This window comes from Manis javanica, chromosome 4 (assembly GCF_040802235.1).
Source record: "Manis javanica isolate MJ-LG chromosome 4, MJ_LKY, whole genome shotgun sequence".
NCBI classification, from domain to species: Eukaryota; Metazoa; Chordata; class Mammalia; order Pholidota; family Manidae; genus Manis; species Manis javanica.
In genome coordinates this window covers 147,427,385-147,451,247 of record NC_133159.1, presented here as the reverse complement: position 1 = coordinate 147,451,247, position 23,863 = coordinate 147,427,385, and the positions used below count along the sequence as shown (strand labels likewise).

At 36.4% G+C, this 23,863-nt stretch overlaps 1 protein-coding gene across 2 annotated transcripts in view; it reads left to right on the top strand.

Moving 5' to 3' along the window:
• DHX40 (DEAH-box helicase 40) overlaps positions 1-23,184 on the top strand; it is a 44,946-nt gene extending 21,762 nt beyond the window's left edge. For both annotated transcript variants that reach the window (XM_037004038.2, XM_017662585.3), the window contains 6 exons: positions 11,422-11,536; positions 12,051-12,159; positions 12,845-12,939; positions 20,364-20,433; positions 20,702-20,930; positions 21,899-23,184. In XM_037004038.2, the coding sequence (XP_036859933.2) occupies positions 11,422-11,536; positions 12,051-12,159; positions 12,845-12,939; positions 20,364-20,433; positions 20,702-20,930; positions 21,899-22,038 (758 nt within the window). In that variant the 3' untranslated portion in view covers positions 22,039-23,184. The remainder of the gene's footprint in view (positions 1-11,421; positions 11,537-12,050; positions 12,160-12,844; positions 12,940-20,363; positions 20,434-20,701; positions 20,931-21,898) is intronic.
• The last annotated feature ends 679 nt before the right edge of the window (positions 23,185-23,863 follow it).

Genomic DNA, 23,863 nt, shown 5'->3' with positions numbered 1-23,863 from the left:
TTGACCATATTTTTGTGGGTCTGTTTCTGGGCCCTGTATTCTGTTCCATTGATCTAGTTTTCTATTCTTCTGTCAATACCACACTGTCTTTATTTTTGGAGCTTTATAGTAACTCCTGAAGTTCAATAGGGTGAGTTCTCTGATTATGCTCTTCCCTTTCAACACCGTTTTTCTATCCTGGGTATTTTCCTTTTCTGTATATATACTTAGAACTGGTTTGTTGATATCCACAGAAGAACTTTTTGGGACTTTAATTGGGATTGTATTGAATCTATAGATCAAATTGGAAAGAACTAACATCTTGGCAGTATTGAGTCTTCCTATTCATGTACATGGAATATCTCCATTTGATATATCTCCAGTAATTCACTGAGCATTTTTTGGTTACCCTGTACCTAGCCTGACATGAAACTGAGGATAAACAATTTTTACATTTTCTTATCCTTTAACTTAGTTGTTTGAAATAGTTCCTGGCTGAGAGTTAATTTCCTTGCACTGGTAAAGGAAAATAGTATGGTGAACCTTTGCCCTGTTATAGTACATAGTAATATATTAACCTTTTTTTTTCTATAATCAAAGGAGTTGTAGTTCAGCCCTTGACCTCTTAGAAAATAGTTTTGTCTTGAAACTGCTTTCCTTTCTTGATGTGTCAATATAGGACACAACTTAGTTCGTTACATGTCAGCTTTGCTTCCTTCTAGGGGGGTCATAATTTTTTTAACAAAATGTTTCTGAGTTTGCGATGTAGTCTGTCTGCAGCCAAGATCAGCCATGGAGTGTGTGTTATTTCACTGGCTGTACCCTTTTCTAGGCTGTGTTGGGTCCAGATTGGTTTACTATTTTGTTGTAATGCAATTTCAAATTTATTGAAATGTTGAAAGAATAGTAAAGGAACCTCTTTGTATGTGCACCTTTTATTTAGTTTTAGGAGTCTTAAACATTTTGCTGCATTTGCTTTATTGTCTTTCCTATATATATATATATTATGAATGTGTATATGTATGTATATGTATACATATATATTTATAAATACACATTTTATTTCTTTTCTGAGTCATTTGAGAATATATTGGAAACATTGTGCTCCCTTACCACAAAATATTTACCTGTGTATTTACCAAGAACAAGGGCAACTCATATAACTGTAAGACATTTATAAAATTAGGGAATTTAACATTGATACAATACTACTATCTAGTCTAGAGTCTACATTCAAGTTGTCCTTCTCCCTCAAATGTATGAAAGTAGTTTCAAAACTGCTAAGCTATATCACCACAAAAGGCAGCTCTTTATAACTAGAGTTCAGTATTTGTTTATAGTTTGTTTATTTTTTGAAGTAAAATTTACATGTAGTGAAATATGTAAATCTTAGGTATATAATTCAGTGAAATACATACACCCATATAACCCACACCCCTATCAAGATATAGAACAGTTTTATCACTTCAGAAAATTCCCTCACCTTCCCAGTTAGATGCCATTCCATGTCCCCCAACTCAGCCACGTTGCTGATTTTTTCAGGTTTTACCTCTTCTGAAACTTCATATAAATGGAATTACATAGACTTATACAGTACTTTATTATAGTGATACTTTTTCTGTTTGGCCTTTCTTGGTCAGCGTAAGATGTGAGATTCAGCCATGTGGTTATACGAATTAGTGCTTTGTTCTTCTATTGTTGTATAGTATTCATTGTGTGAGCATACTACAATTAGCTTATCCATTATCCTACTGGTGGACATTTGAATTGTTTCTTGTTTGGTGCTATTTTGAACATGCCTGTGCAAGTTTTTTGTAGATGTTTATTGGTATTTCTCTTAGATAAATACCTAAGAAAGAAATTGTTCCATCATTGAGTAGGTGTATGTTTAACTTTAAGAAATTGCTGACCCTTTTCCCAGAGTGGTTGTACCATTTTAAAATCTTATCAGCAGTATGGGAGAGTACAGCTTGTACTACATGTCCTCCTCAACATTAGTGTTACCAATCATTTTCATTTTATACATTGTTATGTATTAGTGATACCCCTGTGGTTTTAATTTGCAGTTTCCTGAGACTAGTAATTTTGAACACTTTTTCATGTGATTATTGGCCATTTATCTGTCTTCCTTTGTGAAGTGCCTATTAAAATATTTTGCTCATGTTTTAAATTTTTTAAATATTACTGAATCTGGGTGTTCTTTTCTTTTCTTTGCTATCATTAATCTACAATTACATAAAGAACACTATGTTTACCAGGCTCCCCCCTTCACCAAGTACCCCCCACACACCCAACTACATTCACTATCCATCAGCATAGCAAGATGCTGTATAATCACCACATGTCTTCTCTGTGTTGCACAGCCCTCCCCGTACCCCCCCACAACACTATACATGCTAATTGTAATGCCCCCTTTCTTTTTACCACCCTTATCCCTCCCTTCCCACCCATCCTCCTTAGTCCCTTTCCCTTTGGTAACAGTTAGTCCATTCTTGGTTTCTGTGATTCTGCTGCTGTTGTTCCTTCAGTTTTTCTTTGTTCTTATACTCCACATATGAGTGAAATCATTTGGTATTTGTCTTTCTCTGCCTGGCTTATTTCACTGAGCATAATACCCTCTAGCTCCATCCATGTTGTTGCAAATGGTAGGATTTGTTTTTTTCTTATGGCTGAATAATATTCCATTGTGTATATGTACCACATCTTCTTTACCCATTCATCTACTGATGGACATTTAGGTTGTTTCCATTACTTGGCTATTGTAAATAGTGCTGCGATAAACATAGGGGTGCATCTGTCTTTTTCAAACTGGAGTGCTGCATTCTTAGGGTAAATTCCTAGAAGTGGAATTCCTGGGTCAAATGGTATTTCTATTTTGAGCATTCTGAGGAACCTCTATACTGCTTTCCACAATGGTTGAACTAATTGACATTCCCACCAGCAGTGTAGGAGGGTTCTCCTTTCTACACAACCTCACCAACATTTGTTGTTGTTTGTCTTTTGGATGGTGGCAATCCTTACTGGTGTGAGGTGATATCTCATTTTGGTTTTAATTTGCATTTCTCTGATGACAAGTGACGTGGAGCATCTTTTCATGTGTCTCTTGGCCATCTGAATTTCTTCTTTAGAGAACTGTCTATTCAGCTCTTCTGCCCATATTTTAATTGGATTATTTGCTTTTTGTTTGTTGAGGTGTGTGAGCTCTTTATGTATTCTGGATGTCAACCCTTTTTTGGATCTGTCATTTATGAATATATTCTCCCATACTGTAGGGTACCTTTTTCTTCTATTGATGGTGTCTTTTGCTGTACAGAAGCTTTTCAGCTTGATATAGTCCCACTTGTTTATTTTTGCTTTTCTTTCCCTTGCCCGGGAGATATGTTCAAGAAGAAGTCACTCATGTTTATGTCTAAGAGACTTTTACCTATGTTTTTTTTTAAGAGTTTTATGGTTTTATGACTTACGTTCAAGTCTTTGATCCATTTCGAATTTACTTTTGTGTATGGGGTTAGACAGCGATCCAGTTTCATTCTCTTACATGTAGCTGTCCAGTTTTGCTAGCACCATCTGTTGAAGAGACTATCATTTCCCCATTGTATGTCCATGGCTCCTTTATTGTGTATTAATTGACCATATATGTTTGGGTTTATGTTTGGAGTCTCTATTCTGTTCCATTGGTCTGTGGCTCTGTTCTTGTGCCAGTACCAAATTGTCTTGATTACTATGGCTTTGTAGTAGAGCTTGAAGTTGGGGTGCGAGATCCCCCCCACTTTATTCTTCCTTCTCAGGATTGCTTTGACTATTTGGGATCTTTGATGTTTCCGTATGAGTTTTTGAACTATTTGTTCCAGTTCGTTGAAGAATACTGTTGGTAATTTGATAGGGATTGCACCGAATCTGTATATTGTTTTGGGCAGGATGGCCATTTTGACAATATTAATTCTTCCTAACTAGGAGCATGGAATGAGTTACCATTTGTTAGTGTCCTCTTTAATTTCTCTTAAGAGTGTCACATAGTTTTCAGGGTATAGGTCTTTCACTTCCTTGGTTAGGTTTATTCCAAAGTATTTTATTCTTTTTGATGCAGTTGTGAATGGAATTGTTTTCCTGATTTCTCTTTCTGCTAGTTCATCGTTAGTGTATAGGAATGCAACAGATTTCTGTGTGTTAATTTTGTATCCTGCAACTTTGCTGAATTCCGATATCAGTTCTAGTAGTTTTGGAGTGGAGTCTTTAGGATTTTGTATGTACAATATCAAGTCATCTGCAAATAGTGACAGTTTAACTTCTTCTTTACCAATCTAAATTCCTTGTATTTCTTTGTTTTGTCTAACTGCTGTGGCTAGGACCTCCAGTACTATGTTGAATAACAGTGGGGAGAGTGGGCATCTCTGTCTTGTTCCCAATCTCAGAGGAAAAGCTTTCAGCCTCTTGCTGTTCAGTATAATGTTGGCTGTGAGTTTATCATATATGGCTTTTATTATGTTGAGGTACTTGCCCTCTATGCCCATTTTGTTGAGAGTTTTTATCATGAATGGATGTTGAATTTTGTTCAATGCTTTTTCAGCATCTGTGGAGATGATCATGTGGTTTTTGTCTTTCTTTTTGTTGATGTGGTGGATGATGTTGATGGATTTTTGAATGTTGTACCATCCTTGCATCCCTGGAATGAATCCCACTTGGTCATGGTTTATGATCCTTTTGATGTGTTTTTGAATTCGGTTTGCTAATATTTTGTTGAGTATTTTCACATCTACGTTCATCAGGGATATTGGTCAGTAGTTTTCTTTTTTGGTGGGGTCTTTGCATGGTTTTGGTTTTAGGGTGATGTTGGCTTCGTAGAATGAGTTTGGGAGTATTCCCTCCTCTTCTATTTTTTGGAAAACTTTAAGGAGAATGGGTATTATGTCTTCTCTATATGTCTGATAAAATTCTGAGGTAAATCCATCTGGCCTGGGTTTTTTTTTCTTGGGTAGTATTTGATTACTACTTCAATTTCTTTGCTCGTAATTGGTTTCTTTAACTTTGTGTTTCTTCCTTGGTCAGTCTTGGGAGGTTGTATTTTTCTAGGATGTTGTTCATTTCTTCTAGATTTTCCAGCTTTTTGGCATATAGGTTTTCATAGTAGTCTTTAATAATTCCTTGTATTTCTGTGGAGTCTGTCGTGATTTTTCCATTCTCATTTCTGATTCTGTTGATGTGTGTTGATTCTCTTTTTCTCCTAATAAGTCTGGCTAGAGGCTTATCTATTTTGTTTATTCTCTCGAAGAAACAGCTCTTGGTTTCATTATTTTTTTCTATTGTTTTATTCTTCTCAATTTTATTTATTTCTTCTCTGATCTTTATTATGTCCCTCCTTCTGCTGGCTTAGGGCCTCATTTGTTCTTCTTTTTCCAATTTCAATAATTGTGACATTAGACTATTCATTTGGGATTGTTCTTCCTTCTTAAATATTCCTGGATTGCTTTACTTTTAAGACTGCTTTCGCTGTGTCCCCCTGAAGCTGGGGCTTTGTGTTATTGTTGTCATTTGTTTCCATATATTGCTGGATCTCCATTTTAATTTGGTTGTTGATCCATTGATTATTTAGGAGCATGTTGTTAAGCCACCATGTGTTTGTGAGCCTTTTTGCTTTCTTTGTACAATTTATTTCCAGTTTTATACCTTTGTGGTCTGAAAAGTTGATTGGTATGATTTCAGTCTTTTTGTGGCGTAGTATGTGGTCTATTCTGGAGAATGTTCCATGTGTACTTGAGAAGAATGTGTATCCTGTTGCTTTTGGATGTAGAGTTCTGTAGATGTCTATTAGGTCCGTCTGTTCTAGTGTGTTGTTCAGTGCCTCTGTGTCCTTCCTTATTTTCTGTCTGGTGGATCTGTCCTTTGGAGTGAGTGGTGTGTTGAAGTCTCCCAGAATGAATGCACTGCATTCTATTTTCTCCTTTAATTCTGTTAGTATTTGTTTCACATATGTTGGTGCTCCTGTATTGGGTGCATATATATTCATAATGGTTATATCCTCTTGCTGGACTGAGCCCTTTATCATTATGTAGTGTCCTTCTTTATCTGTTGTTACTTTCTTTGTTTTGAAGTCTATTTTGTCTAATACTAGTACTGCAACACCTGCTTTTTTCTCTCTGTTTGCATGAAATATCTTTTTCCATCCCTTGACTTTTAATCTGTGCATGTCTTTGGGTTTGAGATGAGTTTCTTGTAAGCAGCATATAGATGGGTCTTGCTTTTTTATCCATTCTATTACTCTGTGTCTTTTGATTGGTGCATTCAGTCCATTTACATTTAGGGTGATTATTGAAGGATATGTACTTACTGCCATTGCAGGCTTTAAGTTTGTGATTACCAAAGGTTCAAGTTAGCTTCTTTACTATCTTACTGTCTAACAACTCGCTTATTGAGCTATTATAAACACTGTCTGATGATTCTTTATTTCTCTCCCTTCTTATTCCTCCTTCTCCGTTCTTCATATGTTGGGTGTTTTGTTCTGTGCTCTTTCTAGGAGTGCTTCCATCTAGAGTAGTCCCTCTAAGATACCCTGTAGAGGTGGTTTGTGGGAGGCAAATTCCCTCAACTTTTGCTAGTCTGGGAATTGTTTAATCCCTCCTTCATATTTAAATGATAATCGTGCTGGATACAGTATTCTTGGTTCAAGGCCTTTCTGTTTAATTGCATTAAATATATCATGCCATTCTCTTCTGGCTTGTAAGGTTTCTGTTGAGAAGTCTGATGATAGCCTGATGGGTTTTCCTTTGTAGGTGACCTTTTTTTTCTCTCTGGCTGCCTTTAATACTCTGTCCTTTCTTTGATCTTTGCCATTTTAATTATTATGTGTCTTGGTGTTGCCCTCCTTGGGTCCCTTGTCATGGGAGTTCTGTGTGTTTCTGTGGTCTGAGAGGCCATTTCCTCCCCCAGTTTGGGGATGTTTTCGGCAATTATTTATTCAAAGACATTTTCTATCCCTTTTTCTCTCTCTTCTTCTTCTGGTACTCCTATAATGCGAATATTGTTCCGTTTCAATTGGTCACACAGTTCTCTTAATATTGTTTCATTCCTGGAGATCCTTTTATCTCTCTCTGCATCAACTTCTCTGCGTTCCTATTCTCTGATTTCTAGTCCATTAATGGTCTCTTGCATCTCATCCATTCTGCTTTGAAGTCCCTCCAGAGATTGTTTTATTTCTGTGTTCTTCCTCCCTTAGCTCTTGCATATTTCTCTGCAAGTTCATCAGCATGCTTATGACTTTTATTTTGAATTCTTTTTCAGGAAGATTAGTTAAGTCTGTCTCCCCAGATTCCTTCACGGGGGAGGATGTGGAGGATGTCTGGGTTAGTCTGGTCTGGATCAAATTTTTCTGCCTTTTCGTGTTGGTAAATGCAGTGGTGTGCTGTTGGCTCATCTGTCAGCTTGGAGAACCAAGACCCTTTCCACTTGCTCCTGGCCTTTCTTTCCTGAGAAAACGGCGACCTCTGGCAGCTTGTGTTGGGCAGTTGCGCATAGACTGGGTCTCTGTTTCTTGCCTGGCTGCTGTGGAGGAAGCTCCCTTGCTGTAGGTGTGGCCAGCCTCAGGCTGCTGCTCTGCTATGGCGGGTCTGCGCCCCCTTCACGAGGTGCTGGGTTCTCACACGTGTGAATGGAGTCTGGCTGTCGTCCTGTATCTTCTGATCTCTCTTTTAGGGATAGTTGTATTTGTTTTATTTTCAAAAATATATATGTTTTTGGGGGGAGATTCCCACTGTCCTACTCACACCGCCATCTTGGCTCTGCCCCTGGGAGTTCTTTTTATTCTGAATATGTTGTTAGATATGGGTTGCACATATTTTTCTCCCATCTGTGGCTTTTCTGTTTACTTTTTTAATGTAAATGTCTTTTGATGAAAGGTCTTGAATTTTGATAAAGTCTAATACATCAGTTATTTGCGTTTTTGTGGTTTATTGCTTCTGCTTGCGAAGAAATCTTTTCCTACCCCAAGATCATGAAAATATACTTCTCTCTCATATCTTGACTGATATTTTGACAGAGAATCTTTACAGTGTCTAGCTTTTAATTTTAGGATAGTGATCTACTTGAAATTAAATTTTGTGTATGTTATGAGATAGAGGTCTAGGTTACTTATTTTCTCTGAATATCTACTTGTCTCAGTTCTTTTGTTGAAAAGATTTACTTGGTTTTTAAATTTTTATTTATAATTCTTCTTCTGTGGTTGGACTGTTGACTCAGTTTTTTAGCCTTCAAGATTGTTTAGATCTTAGGTTTTAATTATGTGTTCTTTGTTTTTTGTCAGGTCCTTGAGGTGGTGTTTTGGTATCTTGAAGGCCTTTATTTGGCAATACACTTTAGCAAAACATTATTTTGGAAGTGAACTACATTTATAGGCATTCAAGGAAAAGGGAGACTTCCCCTTACTAGGCTAATACTTGGCCTTATGGACATAGGGCAATCTGATCATTTACAATATTGAGATAATTGCCAGTAGGAATATGCCTTGTAGTCTGTGCTTTATTTGTTGAAAAATTTTTTATTAAGTCTTGCCTCTAAAGCACTTGATGTCCGTGATGTTAATAATGTGAAACATGAATTACCCCCAAAGCACTAAGGTAGCTCAGAGTTATATTAGTGTTTCTAAATTCTACAGAACAAAATGAAGCAGTGGCCTTTTTCTGGTGTTTTGTCAAACTCAGGATTGGGTTCATTTTCCTTAGCTACTGGTATAGGCATCTTTCTTAAAAAGTAGATAATATATGTGTTGTTATTGCAAATATATTACATTTTTATGTTATAGGCCCAACAGTACACTTTTGTAGATACTGTTTCATGCATTTTCTTTTAAAATCATGTAAGGGTATAGAATAGAAGAAATAACCGTTATACTCTTTTTAAAAATTTATTTATCTACATATTTATTTTTACCAGTGCTCTTTTGCATCATTCTAATTACCATCTAGTGTCACTTCCTTTCTAACTACCTTTATTATTTCTTGTAAGGCAGGTGTGCTAGCAATGAATTCTCTCAGGTTTTGTTATCTGGGAATGTCTTTATTTTGCCTTCAGTTTGAAAGGTACTTTTGTTGGATATAGGATTCTTAGTTGAACAGTTGTTTTCTTTCAGTACTGTATATTGTCCTACAATCTTCTGGCCTCCATCATTTCTAATGAGAAGTCAATTGTTAATTTTATTGGGGTTTTCATCCACACAATAAGTTTTTTTTTTTTTCTGCTTTCAATATTTTGACTGTTACATATCTGTAGATCTCTTTCCTTTTGTCTTTCTTGGAGTTCATTAGGCTTCTTAAATGTGTATATTAATGTTTTTCATCAAGTTTTGGTATGTTTCAGCCATTATTTCCTCAAAATTTTTTCAGCCTCTCTATTTTTCCTGTACTCTCATTATGCGTATGTTGGTATGATATGATTAATCATGTCCCACCTTTCTCTGAGACTGCTCATTTTTCTTCATTCCTTTTTCTCTTCATAATCTCTCTTGATTTATATTTTGCTGATTCTTCTGCCATCCCAAGTCGACAGTTGAGCCACACTAAGTGAAGTTTTCATCTTGTTTATCATACACGTCAACTCTAGCAGTCAGCCTCTGATTAGTCAGAGATTGTACCTGCACTCCTTAAGCTAGTGATGTTTTCAACCTTTACGTTGGATATGTGTTGTGTGGTTGGAGTTTATGAGTTTGTCCTATGTTCAGCCAAAGACCACAGGCTCAGACATTCCCTCTCCTTTTGTTCCTCAAGGTACAACCTTGGGCATCTGTATACTTTTCCAGAAGATTAGGACAACTATGGTTTTAGCAAATTTCTCTGATCTATTAAATTTTTGGCTGGTCTGCCTCAATTTTTTTTCGGTCTGTGTTGCTTGGTAATACACCAAGGTGTTAGTCTCTGCTGATTGGTAGCTGATTGCTCTGTTGTTTTTCACAGTGTCCTGGACCACCATAGTCTGATCTAAATTAAGTTGGGCCCCTTAGAAGGGGCAAAATATTGCCAGTCTGCCAGTGCTTGGTCCCACCCTCCCCTGGGAAGAACCTCTTTGCTATAGTGCAGGAGTGGTTGATTAGGAACCTCTTCTTCACTGGATGCCCCCCTCCTGGGTCCTCTTTATAGAGCGGAAACTTGGGGTAGGAGGTGATGGGAAATGGTGCTTTAGCTACCACTACTTTCCAGTGTACATCTACAGCACAAAGCCTGGCAAGATGGGTTCTGTGGCTGTTCACTGGCTGACACGCGCACACACACACACACACACACACACACACACGCACACACGCCTGAAATAGCTCTAGGAAACTGGGAGTAGTGGGAGCTACCTTTGGCTACTGAACTGACTGAAACAGCTCTAATGCAATACAGAGCTTCTGCAGTTCTGTAATGGATTGGGGGACTGCACTGTCATTAGATGTTCCTTCATTCATTAGCTGTTCAATCTTGATCTTTCCTACAGAGTAGGAACTGGGGGTGAGGGAAAGGGTGACACTTTCAGACTGCCAAGGCCTCTGGAACAGTTCTTCCACACACAGAGCTGTTGGAGAATGAGTGTAGTTCCAACTTGAATGCAATGCATTCTGCTGTTCTTACTGAATTCCATATGTTCAGTCAATCTCCAAGGACTTTGAATGATTTCTTTGGCAATATTGACTCGCTTAATAGATAATCTCTGTGGGAGAGGTTTTACCTAACTCTACACCACCACCATTCCCATCGTATAATTAAAAATTCAAACACTATAAAAAAAATTAAGTGAAAAATGTCTTTCCCTCCCAAACATGTCCCCAAGTCTGATTCCTAGAGGCAACAACTACTACCAGGTTCTTATTCCATCCTTAGAGAAATCCTCTTGCTACATATTCATAAGTAGTATAGGCTTAATTTTAAACCTGGATCGTCAGGAACTTCAGTTGCTGCAAAATGCAGTTTCCATTTTTGGGCATCTAACTTCCTGAGATCTTGTTACACCTAAAATATGTATTGGCTTTCTAGCTGCTTCTAAGTTTATAGTCCTTATAGGTTAAGCAGTTCTTTCTGGCTTGGTCTTAGTCATTGTACATCATCTAATTTAGTTTATTATATGCTTATTGGTAAAACTGGCTAGTATTTTCAGATCTAACATTGAATAAAGATTTTAAACAAAATTATACTGTCAACATTTTTAGTAATCTCACTCTTGCCATAGTAAACCGTATACAATATCTGCTAGTATAAATACTGCTTTAGAGGTCAGTGGAGTGAGAGCTATTAAATTAAAATTTTTTAGATGGTAAGCAGCATTGCCTTAAAATGGAACAAATTAAAAATAACATTGGGTTGGTTTTAAAGTTTTTATTTTAATTATTTTTTTAACTGTGATATTTTTAGAAGTAAAGGGAACTTTATGTATGACATCTATAGCCTTGTTAGAACTAAGTTGCTTTGCTAATTGTCATTTTAGTTGATCCAGAGTACCAGAAGGAAGCTGAGCAGAGACATCGAGAACTGGCAGCTAAAGCAGGAGGATTTAATGACTTTGCAACTTTAGCTGTTATCTTTGAACAGTGCAAATCAAGGTATGTGAGGTAGTTCTGTGTACTGAAATGTGTCAGTGTGAGATAGAGCTCCAATATATTACTTACTATGTGACTTTAGACAGTAAGATTCAGTGGGGATGAGAGTGACCTCAGGGTATTATTTGTGAACATTTGTGAGATTTATCTATATCAGGTGACTGTTACTTAGTTGGCATTTATTATATAATACTAGTTCTCTCCTTTCTTCTCTCCCTAAACCTTTCCTGAAAATGACCTTATGGAATTTTGGTTCTGTATAAGTAGCTTAAATGTGAAAATGATTAGGTGTTTGTTAAAGCATATATGTATAAAAGGAAATACATTTACAAATTATTTTTGAATTCATTCAGAAGAATTAATTTTTCAAATTCCTTTAATTTTTCAGTAATTGGGCAGGTCTCATGGAAATACTGACAATTGCTTATGGGTTTCCAGTTTTGTAATAGAGAGAGAATATTAGATTGTCTTTCACTTATGAAGATATTTTCAAGATAGCAGTGTTTTTGTCTTGCAGTGGAGCTCCAGCTTCATGGTGCCAAAAACATTGGATTCATTGGAGGTGCTTGTTTTCTGCATTTCGTGTTGAAGCTCAACTTCGAGAACTAATCAGGAAGCTTAAACAGGTGATTGTTATGTTTTTTTTCTTGAGTAGTATTGTGGCAAGACCCTTTGATTACTCTACTGCAAACTTTACAAATTATGTGATGTTTCTAGTCTGGTTTGTAGCAACGGGCACCATTCCAAACCCTGTGTGAGCACCAACCACTGTTACCTCTTATCCTTTAGGTAGATTCTTTTCCTGGTCTTGGGTAGTTTCCTCATTCACATGCTAATCAATACTCAGCTAAACACTTGAGGAGACCCTTCTGCAGATCTCTGGAGTTCTCTTTCTAAGCAGTACTCTTCTCTCCGAACTCTGCCCTGTGAACTTTAGCCACCTTGGTTTTCCTGGACTCAGCTCTCTCTCTAACTCAGGGGGTTTTCCAGGTTCCACCTGGGTTTTTTCCTTTCCTGGGCCTTGGTCAGGAATTTCTCTCAAGGTTGACTCTAAGCTGGGGCAATGGTTGGCTTTACTTTCGGTTATTTCTCAGAGATCACTCTCCTTTATTACTTGATATACAATGTTTTGGAAGTCTACTGAATATGTTTTGTCCATTTTTTGATTGTTTTGATCACAAGGGTAAATCTGGTCCCTTTCATTCCATTTTGCCAGAAACAGAAGTCTTTAGAAATGTAGATTTTTTTTCACAATAAAACATTTCAAATTGGTCTGTGAAATTTACGACTGTATATATATTCTTTCTATAGCAAAGTGATTTCCCAAGAGAAACCTTTGAAGGCCCTAAACATGAAGTACTACGAAGATGTCTTTGTGCAGGCTATTTCAAAAATGTAGCTCGAAGGTAAGCAATGTGAGTTTGAGAGATGAATATGGAAATACTCTATTTGATTACACTATTGAACTACTTAATTTTAAAGGTTGATGGTTTGATTTAAGCTCTGTGATTATGATGACATCAATAACCCTTTTCATAATTGTCACTTGTGCAGGGGGAGCTGCTGTGCTTAAAGTGGGATATTGGAACTTAAGTGGGATAGGAGGGAGTCTGTAGGATAACTGTCCAGCATTGGGTATCAGTGCCTAAGTTGAATGATACGGGTTTTCTTGCAGAGGGGTGGCTCTGTGTGGAGTGTGAAAACCAAAGACAGGGATGGCCTCCCTGAGGAAGGGCAGCTTGGTGTGGAATGTCAGAGCTCTGGCAGGATAGGGAAGGGATTCACATGGGAGTTGTCTGGTGTTGAGTGTCAGAGTGTAGTGAGGCAGGGAATTTTTGTAGGGAAAGCGGTAACTGGGGGTGATGGGAGATTCACTATACAGAGGAATTGATCACATAATTAAATACATTAAGGATGGTGAAGGGAGTTAGCAATATTGAAAGGTAGAAAATAAGAATGAGCTCTGTGTTGTTGGGTTGGAATTTCAGGGTATCATTGTGAATTTACAGTTTTTAATATATAGTTGACCCTTGAACAATGTGGGAATTGGGGCACCAAACCCTCACACAGTCAGAAGTCTGCATATAACTTTTTTATTGAATGTAGTTGATATGCAATATTATATTGGTTTCAGAGGTACAACATAGTGACTCAGTAATTATATACATTACTAAATGCTTGCCATGGTGAGTGTAGTTACTCTGTTACCATACCAAGATAATACAATATATTATTGGTTATATTCTCTATGCTGTACTTCCATTCCTATTTTATAATTTGAAGTTTGTACCTCTTTATTCCCTTCACCTATTTCACTGATCCTCCCAATCCCCTCCCATCCCCCTAACCAACAGTCTGTTGTCAGTATTTATGGGTCTATTTCTTTTTTGTTTGTTTTGTGTTTTAGATTCCACATACAAGTAAAATCATTTGGTATTTTTCTTTCTCTCTCCGATTTATTTTGCTTAGCATGATACTCTCTAGGTCCATCCATGTTCTTGCAAATGGCAAGATTTCATTTTTATGGCTGAGTAATACTCCATTATGTATTTGTATTACATCTTCTTTATCAGTTCATCTGTTGAAGGCCACTTGGGTTGATTCTTGGCTATCTTGGCTATTGTAAATAATGCTGCAGTAAACACAAGTGTGCATATATCTTTTCAAATTAGTGATTTTGTTTTCTTTGGGTACATTCCTAGAAGTGGAATTGCTAGATTGTATGGTCTTTCTATTTTCAGTTTTTTGAGGAACCTCCATATTATTTTCCACAGTGGCTTGACCAGTTTGCATTCCCACCAAGGTAGGAGGGTTCCCTTTTCTCTACATTCTCACCAACACTTGTCTTCTGGATAGTGGTCATTCTGACTGGTGTGAGGTGATACCTCATTGTGGTTTTGATTTGCATTTCCCTGACGATGAGTGATGTTGAGCATCTTTTTATGTGTCTGTTGACCATCTGTATGTCTTGTTTGGAGAAATGTCTATTCAGGTCCTTTGCCCATTTTTTAATTGGGTATTTGGGTCTTTTTGGTGTTGTATGTAATTTTTGACTCCCCTAAAACTTAACTACTAATAGCCTACTGTTGACTGGAAGCCTCACCAATAACATAAACAGTCAGTTAACACAAATTTTGTATGTTACCTACTGTATTCTTTTTTTTTAATTTTTTATTAAGGTATGATTGATTTACACTCTTATGAAGGTTTCACATGAAAAAACAATGTGGTTACTACATTTACCCATATTATAAAGTCCCCACCCATACCCCAGTGCAGTCACTGTCCATCACTGAAGCAAAATGCCACAGATCGACTATGTGCCTTCTCTGTGCTACACTGTTCTCCCAGTGATCCCCCACACCATGTGTACTAAACATGATACCCCTCAATCCCCTTCTCCCTCCCTCCTCACCCACCCTCCCACCCACACTACTCCCCCTTGGTAACCACTAGGTCATTCTTGGAGTCTGTGAGTCTGCTGCTATTCTTCTTATGGCTGAATAATATTCCACTGTGTATATGTACCACATCTTCTTTATCCATTCATCTACTGATGGATACTTAGGTTGCTTCTATAACTGTGCTATTGTAAATAGTGCTGCGATAAACAGGGGTGCATTCCTTCAGTTTCACTCCATTGTTGTACTCCACAAACTAGGGAAATCATTTGGCACTTGTCTTTCTCCGCCTGGCTTATTTCACTGAGCATAATGTCCTCCAGCTCCATCCATGTTGTTGCAAATGGTAGAATTTGTTTCTTTCTTATGGCCAAATAGTATTCCATTGTGTATATGTACCACATCTTCTTTATCCATTCATCTACTGATGGACACTTAGGTTGCTTCCATATCTTGGCTATTGTAAATAGTGCTGCAGTAAACACAGGGGTGCATATGTCTTTTTGAATCTGAGAAGTTGTACTCTTTGGGTAAATTCTAAGGAGTGGGATTCCCGGGTCAAATGGTATTTCTATTTATTTATTTATTTATTTATTTATTTATTTTTATTTTGATATCATTAATGTACAATTACTTGAACAACATTATGGTTACTAGACTCCCCCCATTATCAAGTCCCTCCCACATACCCCATTACAGTCACTGTCCATCAGTGTAGTAAGATGCTATAGAATCATTACTTGTCTTCTCTGTATATACTGCCATTCCCATGTCCCCCCACTACATTATGTGTGCTAATCATAATGCCCCTTTACGTCCCTTATCCCTCCCTTCCCACCCATCCTTCCCAGTCCCTTTCCCCTTGGTAACTGTTAGTCCATTCTTGGGTTCTGTGAGTCTGCTGCTGTTTTGTTTCTTCAGTTTTTTCTTTGTTCTTATATTCCACAGGTAAGTAAAATCATTTGATACTTGTCTTTCTCTGCCTGGCTTATTTCACTGAGCATAATATCCTCTAGCTCCATCCATGTTGTTGCAAATGGTAGAATTTGTTTTCTTCTTATGGCTGAATAATATTCCATTGTGTATATGTACCACATCTTCTTTATTCATTCATCTACTGATGGATACTTAGGTTGCTTCCATTTCTTGGCTATTGTAAATAGTGCTGCGATAAACATAGGGGTGCATATGTCTTTTTCAAACTGGGCTGGTGCATTCTTAGGGTAAATTCCTAGGAGTGGAATTCCTGGGTCAAATGGTACTTCTATTTTGAGTTTTTTGAGGAACCTCCATATTGCTTTCCACAATGGTTGAACTAGCTTACATTCTCACCAGCAGTGTAGGAGGGTTCGCCTTTCTCCGCATCCTTGGCAGCATTTGTTGTTCTTAGTCTTTTGAATGGTGGCGATCCTTACTGGTGTGAGGTGATAGCTCATTGTGGTTTTATTTTGCATTTCTCTGATGATTAGCAATGTGGAACATGTTTTCATGTGTCTGTTGGCCATCTGAATTTCTTCTTTGGAGAAGTGTCTGTTCATCTCTGCCTCTTTTTTAACTGGATTATTTGCTTTTTTGTTTGTTGAGGTGCGTGAGTTCTTTATATAATTTGGATGTCAACCCCTTATCAAATATGTCATTTATGAATATATTCTCCCATACTGTAGGATGTCTTTTTGTTCTACAGATGGTATCATTTGCTGTACAGAAGCTTTTTAGTTTGATATAGTCCCACTTGTTCATTTTTGCTTTTGTTTCCCTTGCCTGGGGAGATATGTTCATGAAGAAGTCGCTCATGTTTATGTCCAAAAGATTTTTGCCTATGTTGTTTTCTAAGAGATTTATGGTTTCATGACTTACATTCAGGTCTTTGATCCATTCTGAGTTTACTTTTGTGTTCAGCGTTATACAATAATCCAGTTTCATTCTCTTACATGTAGCTGTCCTGTTTTGCCAACACCAGCTGTTGAAGAGGCTGTCATTTCCCCATTGTATATACATGACTCCTTTATTGTATATTAATTGACCACATATGCTTGAGTTTACATCTGGACTCTCTATTCTGTTCCACTGGTCTATGGGTCTGTTCTTGTGCCAGTAGCAAATTGTCTGGATTACTGTGGCTTTGTAGTAGAGCTTGAAGTCAGGGAGGATAATTCTGCCTGCTTTATTCTTCCTTCTCAGGATTGCTTTGGCTATTTGGGCTCTTTTGTCATTCCATATGAATTTTAGAACTATTTGCTCTAGTTCATTGAAGAATGCTATAGGTATTTTGATAGGGATTGCATTGAATCTGTAGATTGCTTTAGACAGGATGGCCATTTTGACCATATTAATTCTTCCTAGCCAAGAGCATGGGATGAATTTTCATTTATTAGTGTCCTCTTTAATTTCTCTTAAGAGTGTCACATAGTTTTCAGGGTATAGGTCTTTCACTTCCTTGGTTAGGTTTATTCCAAAGTATTTTATTCTTTTTGATACAATTGTGAATGGAATTTTTTCCTGATTTCTCTTTCTGGTAGTTCATCATTAGTGTATAGGAATGCAACAGATTTCTGTGTATTAATTTTGTATCCTGCAACTTTGCTGAATTCAGATATTAGATCTAGTAGTTTTGGAGTGGATTCCTTAGGGTTTTTTATGTACAATATCATGTCATCTGCAAACAGGGACAGTTTGACTTCTTCCTTGCCTATCTGAATGCCTTTTACTTCTTTGTGTTGTCTGATTTCTGTGGCTAGGACCTCTAGAACTATGTTGAATAAAAGTGGGGAGAGTGGGCATCCTTGTCTTGTTCCCAATCTTAAAGGAATAGCTTTCAGTTTCTTGCTGTTAAGTATAATGTTGGCTGTGGGTTTGTCATATGTGGCCTTTATTATGTTGAGGTACTTGCCCTGTATACCCATTTTGTTGAGAGTTTTTATCATGAATGGATGTTGAATTTTGTCAAATGCTTTTTCAGCATCTATGGAGATAATCATGTGGTTTTGGTTGTTGTAGTGGATGATGTTGATGGATTTTCGAATGTTGTACCATCCTTGCATCTCTGGGATGAATCCCACTTGATCATGATGGGTGATCTTTTTGATGTATTTTTGAATTCGGTTTGGTAATATTTTGTTGAGTATTTTTGCATCTGAGTTCATCAGGGATATTGGTCTGTAATTTTCTTTTTTTGTGGTGTCTTTTCCTGGTTTTGGTATTAGGGTGATGTTGGCCTCATAGAATGAGTTTGGGAGTATTCCCTCCTCTTCTACTTTGTGAAAAACTGTAAGGAGGGTGGCTATTTTTAGTTTTTTGAGGAACCTCCATATTGCTTTCCACAATGGTTGAACTAGCTTACATTCCCACCAGCAGTGTAGGAGTGTTCCCCTTTCTCCTCATCCTCGCCAGCATTTGTTGTTCTTAGTCTTTTCGATGCTGGCCATCCTTTCCCATGTGAGGTGATATCTCATTGTGGTTTTAATTTGCATTTCACTGATGATTAGTGATGTGCCTACTGTATTCTTAAGTTAAATAAAATAAAATGTTTTTTTCTTTGTTGCAAATCTCTAAAAAATGTTCTATTATGTCTATTGAAAAAAATCCACATATTAAGTGGACCCACACAGTGTTGTTTAAGGGTCAACTATAGTTGGATGGATGGATGGATACATAGTTATAGGAATAAAAACATGTTACTGTATATGAGTATAATAAGTATTTGTATGTTCAAATATTTATATATAAAAAAACCCTAGCTTCAGGATGGACAGGGAGTAATGACACCATAATGGCAATGAATATACTTAGTGCCCAGATCTTGACTTGGAACAACCATCTGCACATAAAGGAGTCAGGGCTCTTTGGGGAATTAGGGCTGGGAAGTAAAAAATGAGCCTGGAACATCTTATTTCACGAGCAAGGAAGAAGTGATTAACAAAGATTGAGGCCATACCAGAAGTACACAGGAGCCACCTTAAATCAGCCCCAACTGATCAAATATGGGACATTTTGCACATCAAAATAAAGGATGATGGTAATGGATTACATAATTCATTGAGTAAAATGTGAAATAATGGGTTTGTAATCACATAAAATAAATAAGTTAAAAGTTTAATAATGAATGATTTACATAGTTGAACACCTCTCCAAAAATTATTGTGAATTACAAAAAGAAAAAGTAACTTTTCAGTGGAGAAACCTGGAAAGTGTTATCTAAATCAAGCAATCAAAGGGAATATTATTAGTAATGAAACAAATCAAAATTATATTTTCCTGATGGGATATAATGAAAGCACCGCATCACTTATGTGATATCCCTGCCAAAGATGCATAACCTGAATCTAATCATCCTGAAACAGACAAACTCAAATTGAGGGACACAGTACAAAATAAGTAGCCTAAATGTGTCAAGATCATGAAGGTCAAAGAAAGATTTGGGGTTAGTATTCCAGAATGAAGGACACATGAAAAGAAAAGGCAAGTCATGATTCAGAACTAGATCCTTTTGCTGTTAAGTATATTATTAGGATATTTGGCAAAACTAAAGTGGGGTTTGAAGATTAGATGTTAGTAACAGTGTTAATTCCCTTGTTTTCGCTATCATATTATGGTTATATAGGAAAATGTTCTTGATGATAGGAAATGCATTCTCAGGTATTTGGGATGATGGGGCATAACATTGGCTACTAACCCAAGTGATTCAACTAAAAAAATGTTTGTAGTGTACAAATATATACTATACTTTAAGACATATAAACTATTATAATGCAGTCTCTTATGGATCATAATAGGAATATATAAAAAGTACTGTAGGAAATCAGTTGTGGTAATTGAACTAATATTTTGACAAGTTTTTGGAATAACGTAGGGAAGTGTAGAAGAGATAAGAATTTGGAATTAAAAACATGAATAAAAAATGATAGATGAAATGTTCTAATTGTCAGATTTTAGAATAGTGAAAATCATTTATACCTGTAAAAAGAAGTGTAGCATAATATAATTAAAACAATACTGTAAATCAGAAGACTAATGTTTGGGACTTGCTTTCTCCAGGTATTCACTTGTAACCTTGTGAAGACTAGCTAATTTATTTGATTCTCAGTTTTGACCTTTCAATAGAGCGCCTTGCTCTCAAAATTCGTAGATTGTTTTGAGGCTTTATTATAAAAGCATTTTGGAAACTAAAGCAGAAATATAACAATATTGTTAATATTACTACTTATTAACCAGAAATGTTTATGCTTAACTGAAATCATTCTTTAAGTTATGTCACTAATTTAAGATGAATTGGTAGAGAAGTTATAGTAACAATTTGAAAACATTTATACCTCTGCATTTAGCATTCTTTGTAGTAAAACATATTATAATAATTCATTGTTAGACTTAGTGCTTTACTTATTTCATTGTTTTACTGTTCATCTCTTTATTCTTTGTTTTTTGGTTTTCAGATCTGTTGGGAGAACGTTTTGCACAATGGATGGTCGTGGAAGCCCAGTTCACATTCATCCTTCCTCGGCAGTAAGTACCTTACTTTTAATAAAGGGAACAGATTTTGTAAAGGTGTGGGAATAAGTAATATACAAATGTCTTCTACTTTTCACTTTGAGGTTAAGTTTAGCGTGTATCTATATTACATAAAGCTGTAAAGGTATTGGTTGGCTTATGCCTCCTGTTTGATTAAAGAATACAGGAATTCAGAAGAGTTTGGGCGTTAGATTTTGGTTGGTCCACTGTGGAATAAGGCAGATTATTGAGATACCATCCTTAAATGAATTCTTTTGTGTAGCTTCATGAACAAGAAACCAAACTTGAATGGATCATTTTTCATGAGGTATTAGTTACCACCAAAGTCTACGCAAGAATTGTGTGTCCAATCCGTTATGAATGGGTGAGAGACTTGTTACCCAAGTTGCATGAATTTAATGCACATGATTTGAGCAGTGTGGCCCGACGTGAAATGAGAGAAGATGCAAGAAGGAGATGGACAAATAAGGAAAATGTAAAGCATCTAAAGGGTGAGTGAATCATTTGATCCAGTGATACAAGTCCAGGGAGCATTAGTGACCAAATTCTATATAATTACAGAAATATTCTTACAGAGCTTAGATTGTGGCTTTGTCTTCTAAGAAAGAAAGAGTTGTTATATGTCTCAGACTTCTGATGTCCTTCTTTCTTTCCAGTTAAGTCATGTTCCCCTTAACCCCAAACACCATTATTAATTACAGTGATGTCTATTCAGCTTCTACCATGTGCTAACAATTGAAAATTGTTCAATATTACCCCACTGAATTTTCATAATAACCCTATGAGGTATGTACATATTCCCACTTTATAAATGAGGAAATACTTAGCAGCATATAATAATTTGCTGAAAATCCCTTAGTTAGTAATCAGTGAATCTGGATTTTAAATGTAAGGGACTTGAGTTTGTGGCCTATACTCTTACCATTATGCCAAACTGCTTCCTAGTAGTCCATTACTATTTTTATTTTGTTTATAAAATTTGTGAATTGTTACCTCAGAAGGTCTTTTTTTCCAGGATATTTTTCCATGAAATGTGGTGCTGGACAAGGACAGAAAGCCTAATTCTCAGCTCACATATACAAAAATCTTTTCAGGAAAGCTTTTGAGGCTGACTGTTGGAGCAAATTATATTATCCTTATTTAATATCACTGAGGAATGGAACGGTGGGGAATTTTGACCAAAATCATAGAGTCTTTAGAAATGTTAGCCAGTAGGTGTTTTGTTGGATTGTGTAATTGCACTACACTCTTGAATTAGAGTCAGTTGTTCTGATTCTTTATAAGTCTCCATTCTCTTATATTTTAAACTGTAGATTATATCATTTCTTTTGAGAGGGAAAAATTTAATTTCTTTCTTTTTCCCTTAACATTGAAAAATCAGAGCATCTCTTTCTCTTAAAATTTCTAGTACTAAATCTCAAAACTAAAGTTTTACTGTATTAATTTGTAATGTTTTCAGATGGAATATCAAAAGAAGTACTAAAGAAAATGCAAAGAAGAAATGATGATAAATCCATATCAGATGCACGTGCTCGCTTCCTTGAGAGAAAGCAGCAGAGATCCCAAGATCACAGTGACACCCTGAAGGAAACAGGCTAAGCAGTGAACCCTCCAATTCAGGAAGTAGGAAAAGCAGCCAGGAAATATGCTTCTACTTTGCCACTTATGTCAGACAGCACTCTCAAGAGGAAGTGGTCAGCAACTGTTAATTAGTATATGAACTAAAAGCAAATCCAAGTTCATCAATACCAATAAATGGAATTTTCAGGTTGGGTTGCCATAGTCGTAGGTAATAATATATGAAACCAATGAAAAACAATACATGTGATATTTTCCTTAATTCAGTTTTGCTGGCCTTAAACTGGTATCAAATGCTGTCATTGAGATATTTTCAAAGAACACTGAATTGTATTTAATCAGCGTGTATTCCATTTGCATTGAAGCATTAAAAATTATTTTCCTTAAATCTCTTTAAGGCCTTCTTGTTGCTCTTAGAATAGTATTATATCAGGTTATCAGGTATGTAACCATTTCCTTTGGAAGGCTGAATATAAGAGGTTTTTACTCAGCAATACTTAGATGTCTAACCATTTAATTGCTACAGAGCTTTATAGATATTTAGAGAAAAGACTTAATCAGTAAGAAAATTGCCTATGGCAAGATTCTTTGTTAAATTAATATTAATCCTTAAATTGATTTTTCTGGGATTATATAAATTCCTTTTTATATAAAAGTATATTGTTTAAAACAGTAGCTATAGCCATTAACCAAAGGACAGATGATATATATATATGTTCTTTTTTTAGCTGTCCCTACATACTTGTTATCAGCACCATGTATGTAGGTATGACAGTGTTTCAAACAGCCCCTCCATCTGGCCTACTCTCTTGCCTCCAGCTGCTTGGGTAGGACCATTTAAACATCTGTTATGCTGATCTTGAGAAGGGATTTTTAAAGCAGCCAATACTACATCACCAGTGTTTCAGATTGGAACCTTGAGGCTAGTTAGTATCACACTCAGGCCACACTCAGCACTTGCCCACTCTGTTGTTAATTGCCTTGTATTCTAGTTATTTGTATATTTGTCTGTCTTCTCCACTAGATTATACGCTCCTTGTGGGCAGGGACCATGTCTATTTCATCTTTGTATCTTTCACGGCACCTAGCACAGTGTTTGCACATAGTAGTCACTCAGTGTTTGTTAAATAAACTTTTAGTGTCATTAAAATTCGAAAGGTAGTATAATGTGTGTTTTTAGATATTTTTTGTAAAAAATTAAGAATCTGCATTTTTTATAGGTAACTATAAAGTTATTTCCTTTAACATCTAAACAGTCTTCTGTTCAGTATTAGAAACTTGAAGCCTTTATTGAAAACTCACAAGGACTCATTCATTTATTTGTTAAGTAAGGTGAGTGGTGGTGTTTCTCTGAACAGTCCCTAGCATTGTTAATTTGTTCATTTTAATCTTCAGTGCTCTAGACACTGTTTCAGCACATTAATCCTGCTATCGGTTTCTCTTTTCAGGTGTATGTATCAGTGCATTTGCTTAAATGTGGTGGAGGGTGGGGGTGGGGGCATGTATGTGGATTCTTAGAATGAAAGCTTTTATTTCAGTAAATATTTATTAAGCACACATACTAATCTGTAGTCCATACTCAAATTTCATCAGTTGTCCCAATAATGCCCTTCACAGCATTTCCCCCCAGTTCAGGATCCAGTCAAGAATCATGTATCTAATTTCTTTTAACCTAGGAAAGGTCCTCAGTCTTTGTGTTTCACATTTCACATTTTTAATATTTTATTTATTTATTTTATTTTGGTATGGTTAATGTACAGTCACTTGAAAAACACAGTGGTCACTAGACCCCCCTCATTATCAAGTCCCCCCCACACACCCCATTACAGTCACTGTCCATGAGCAT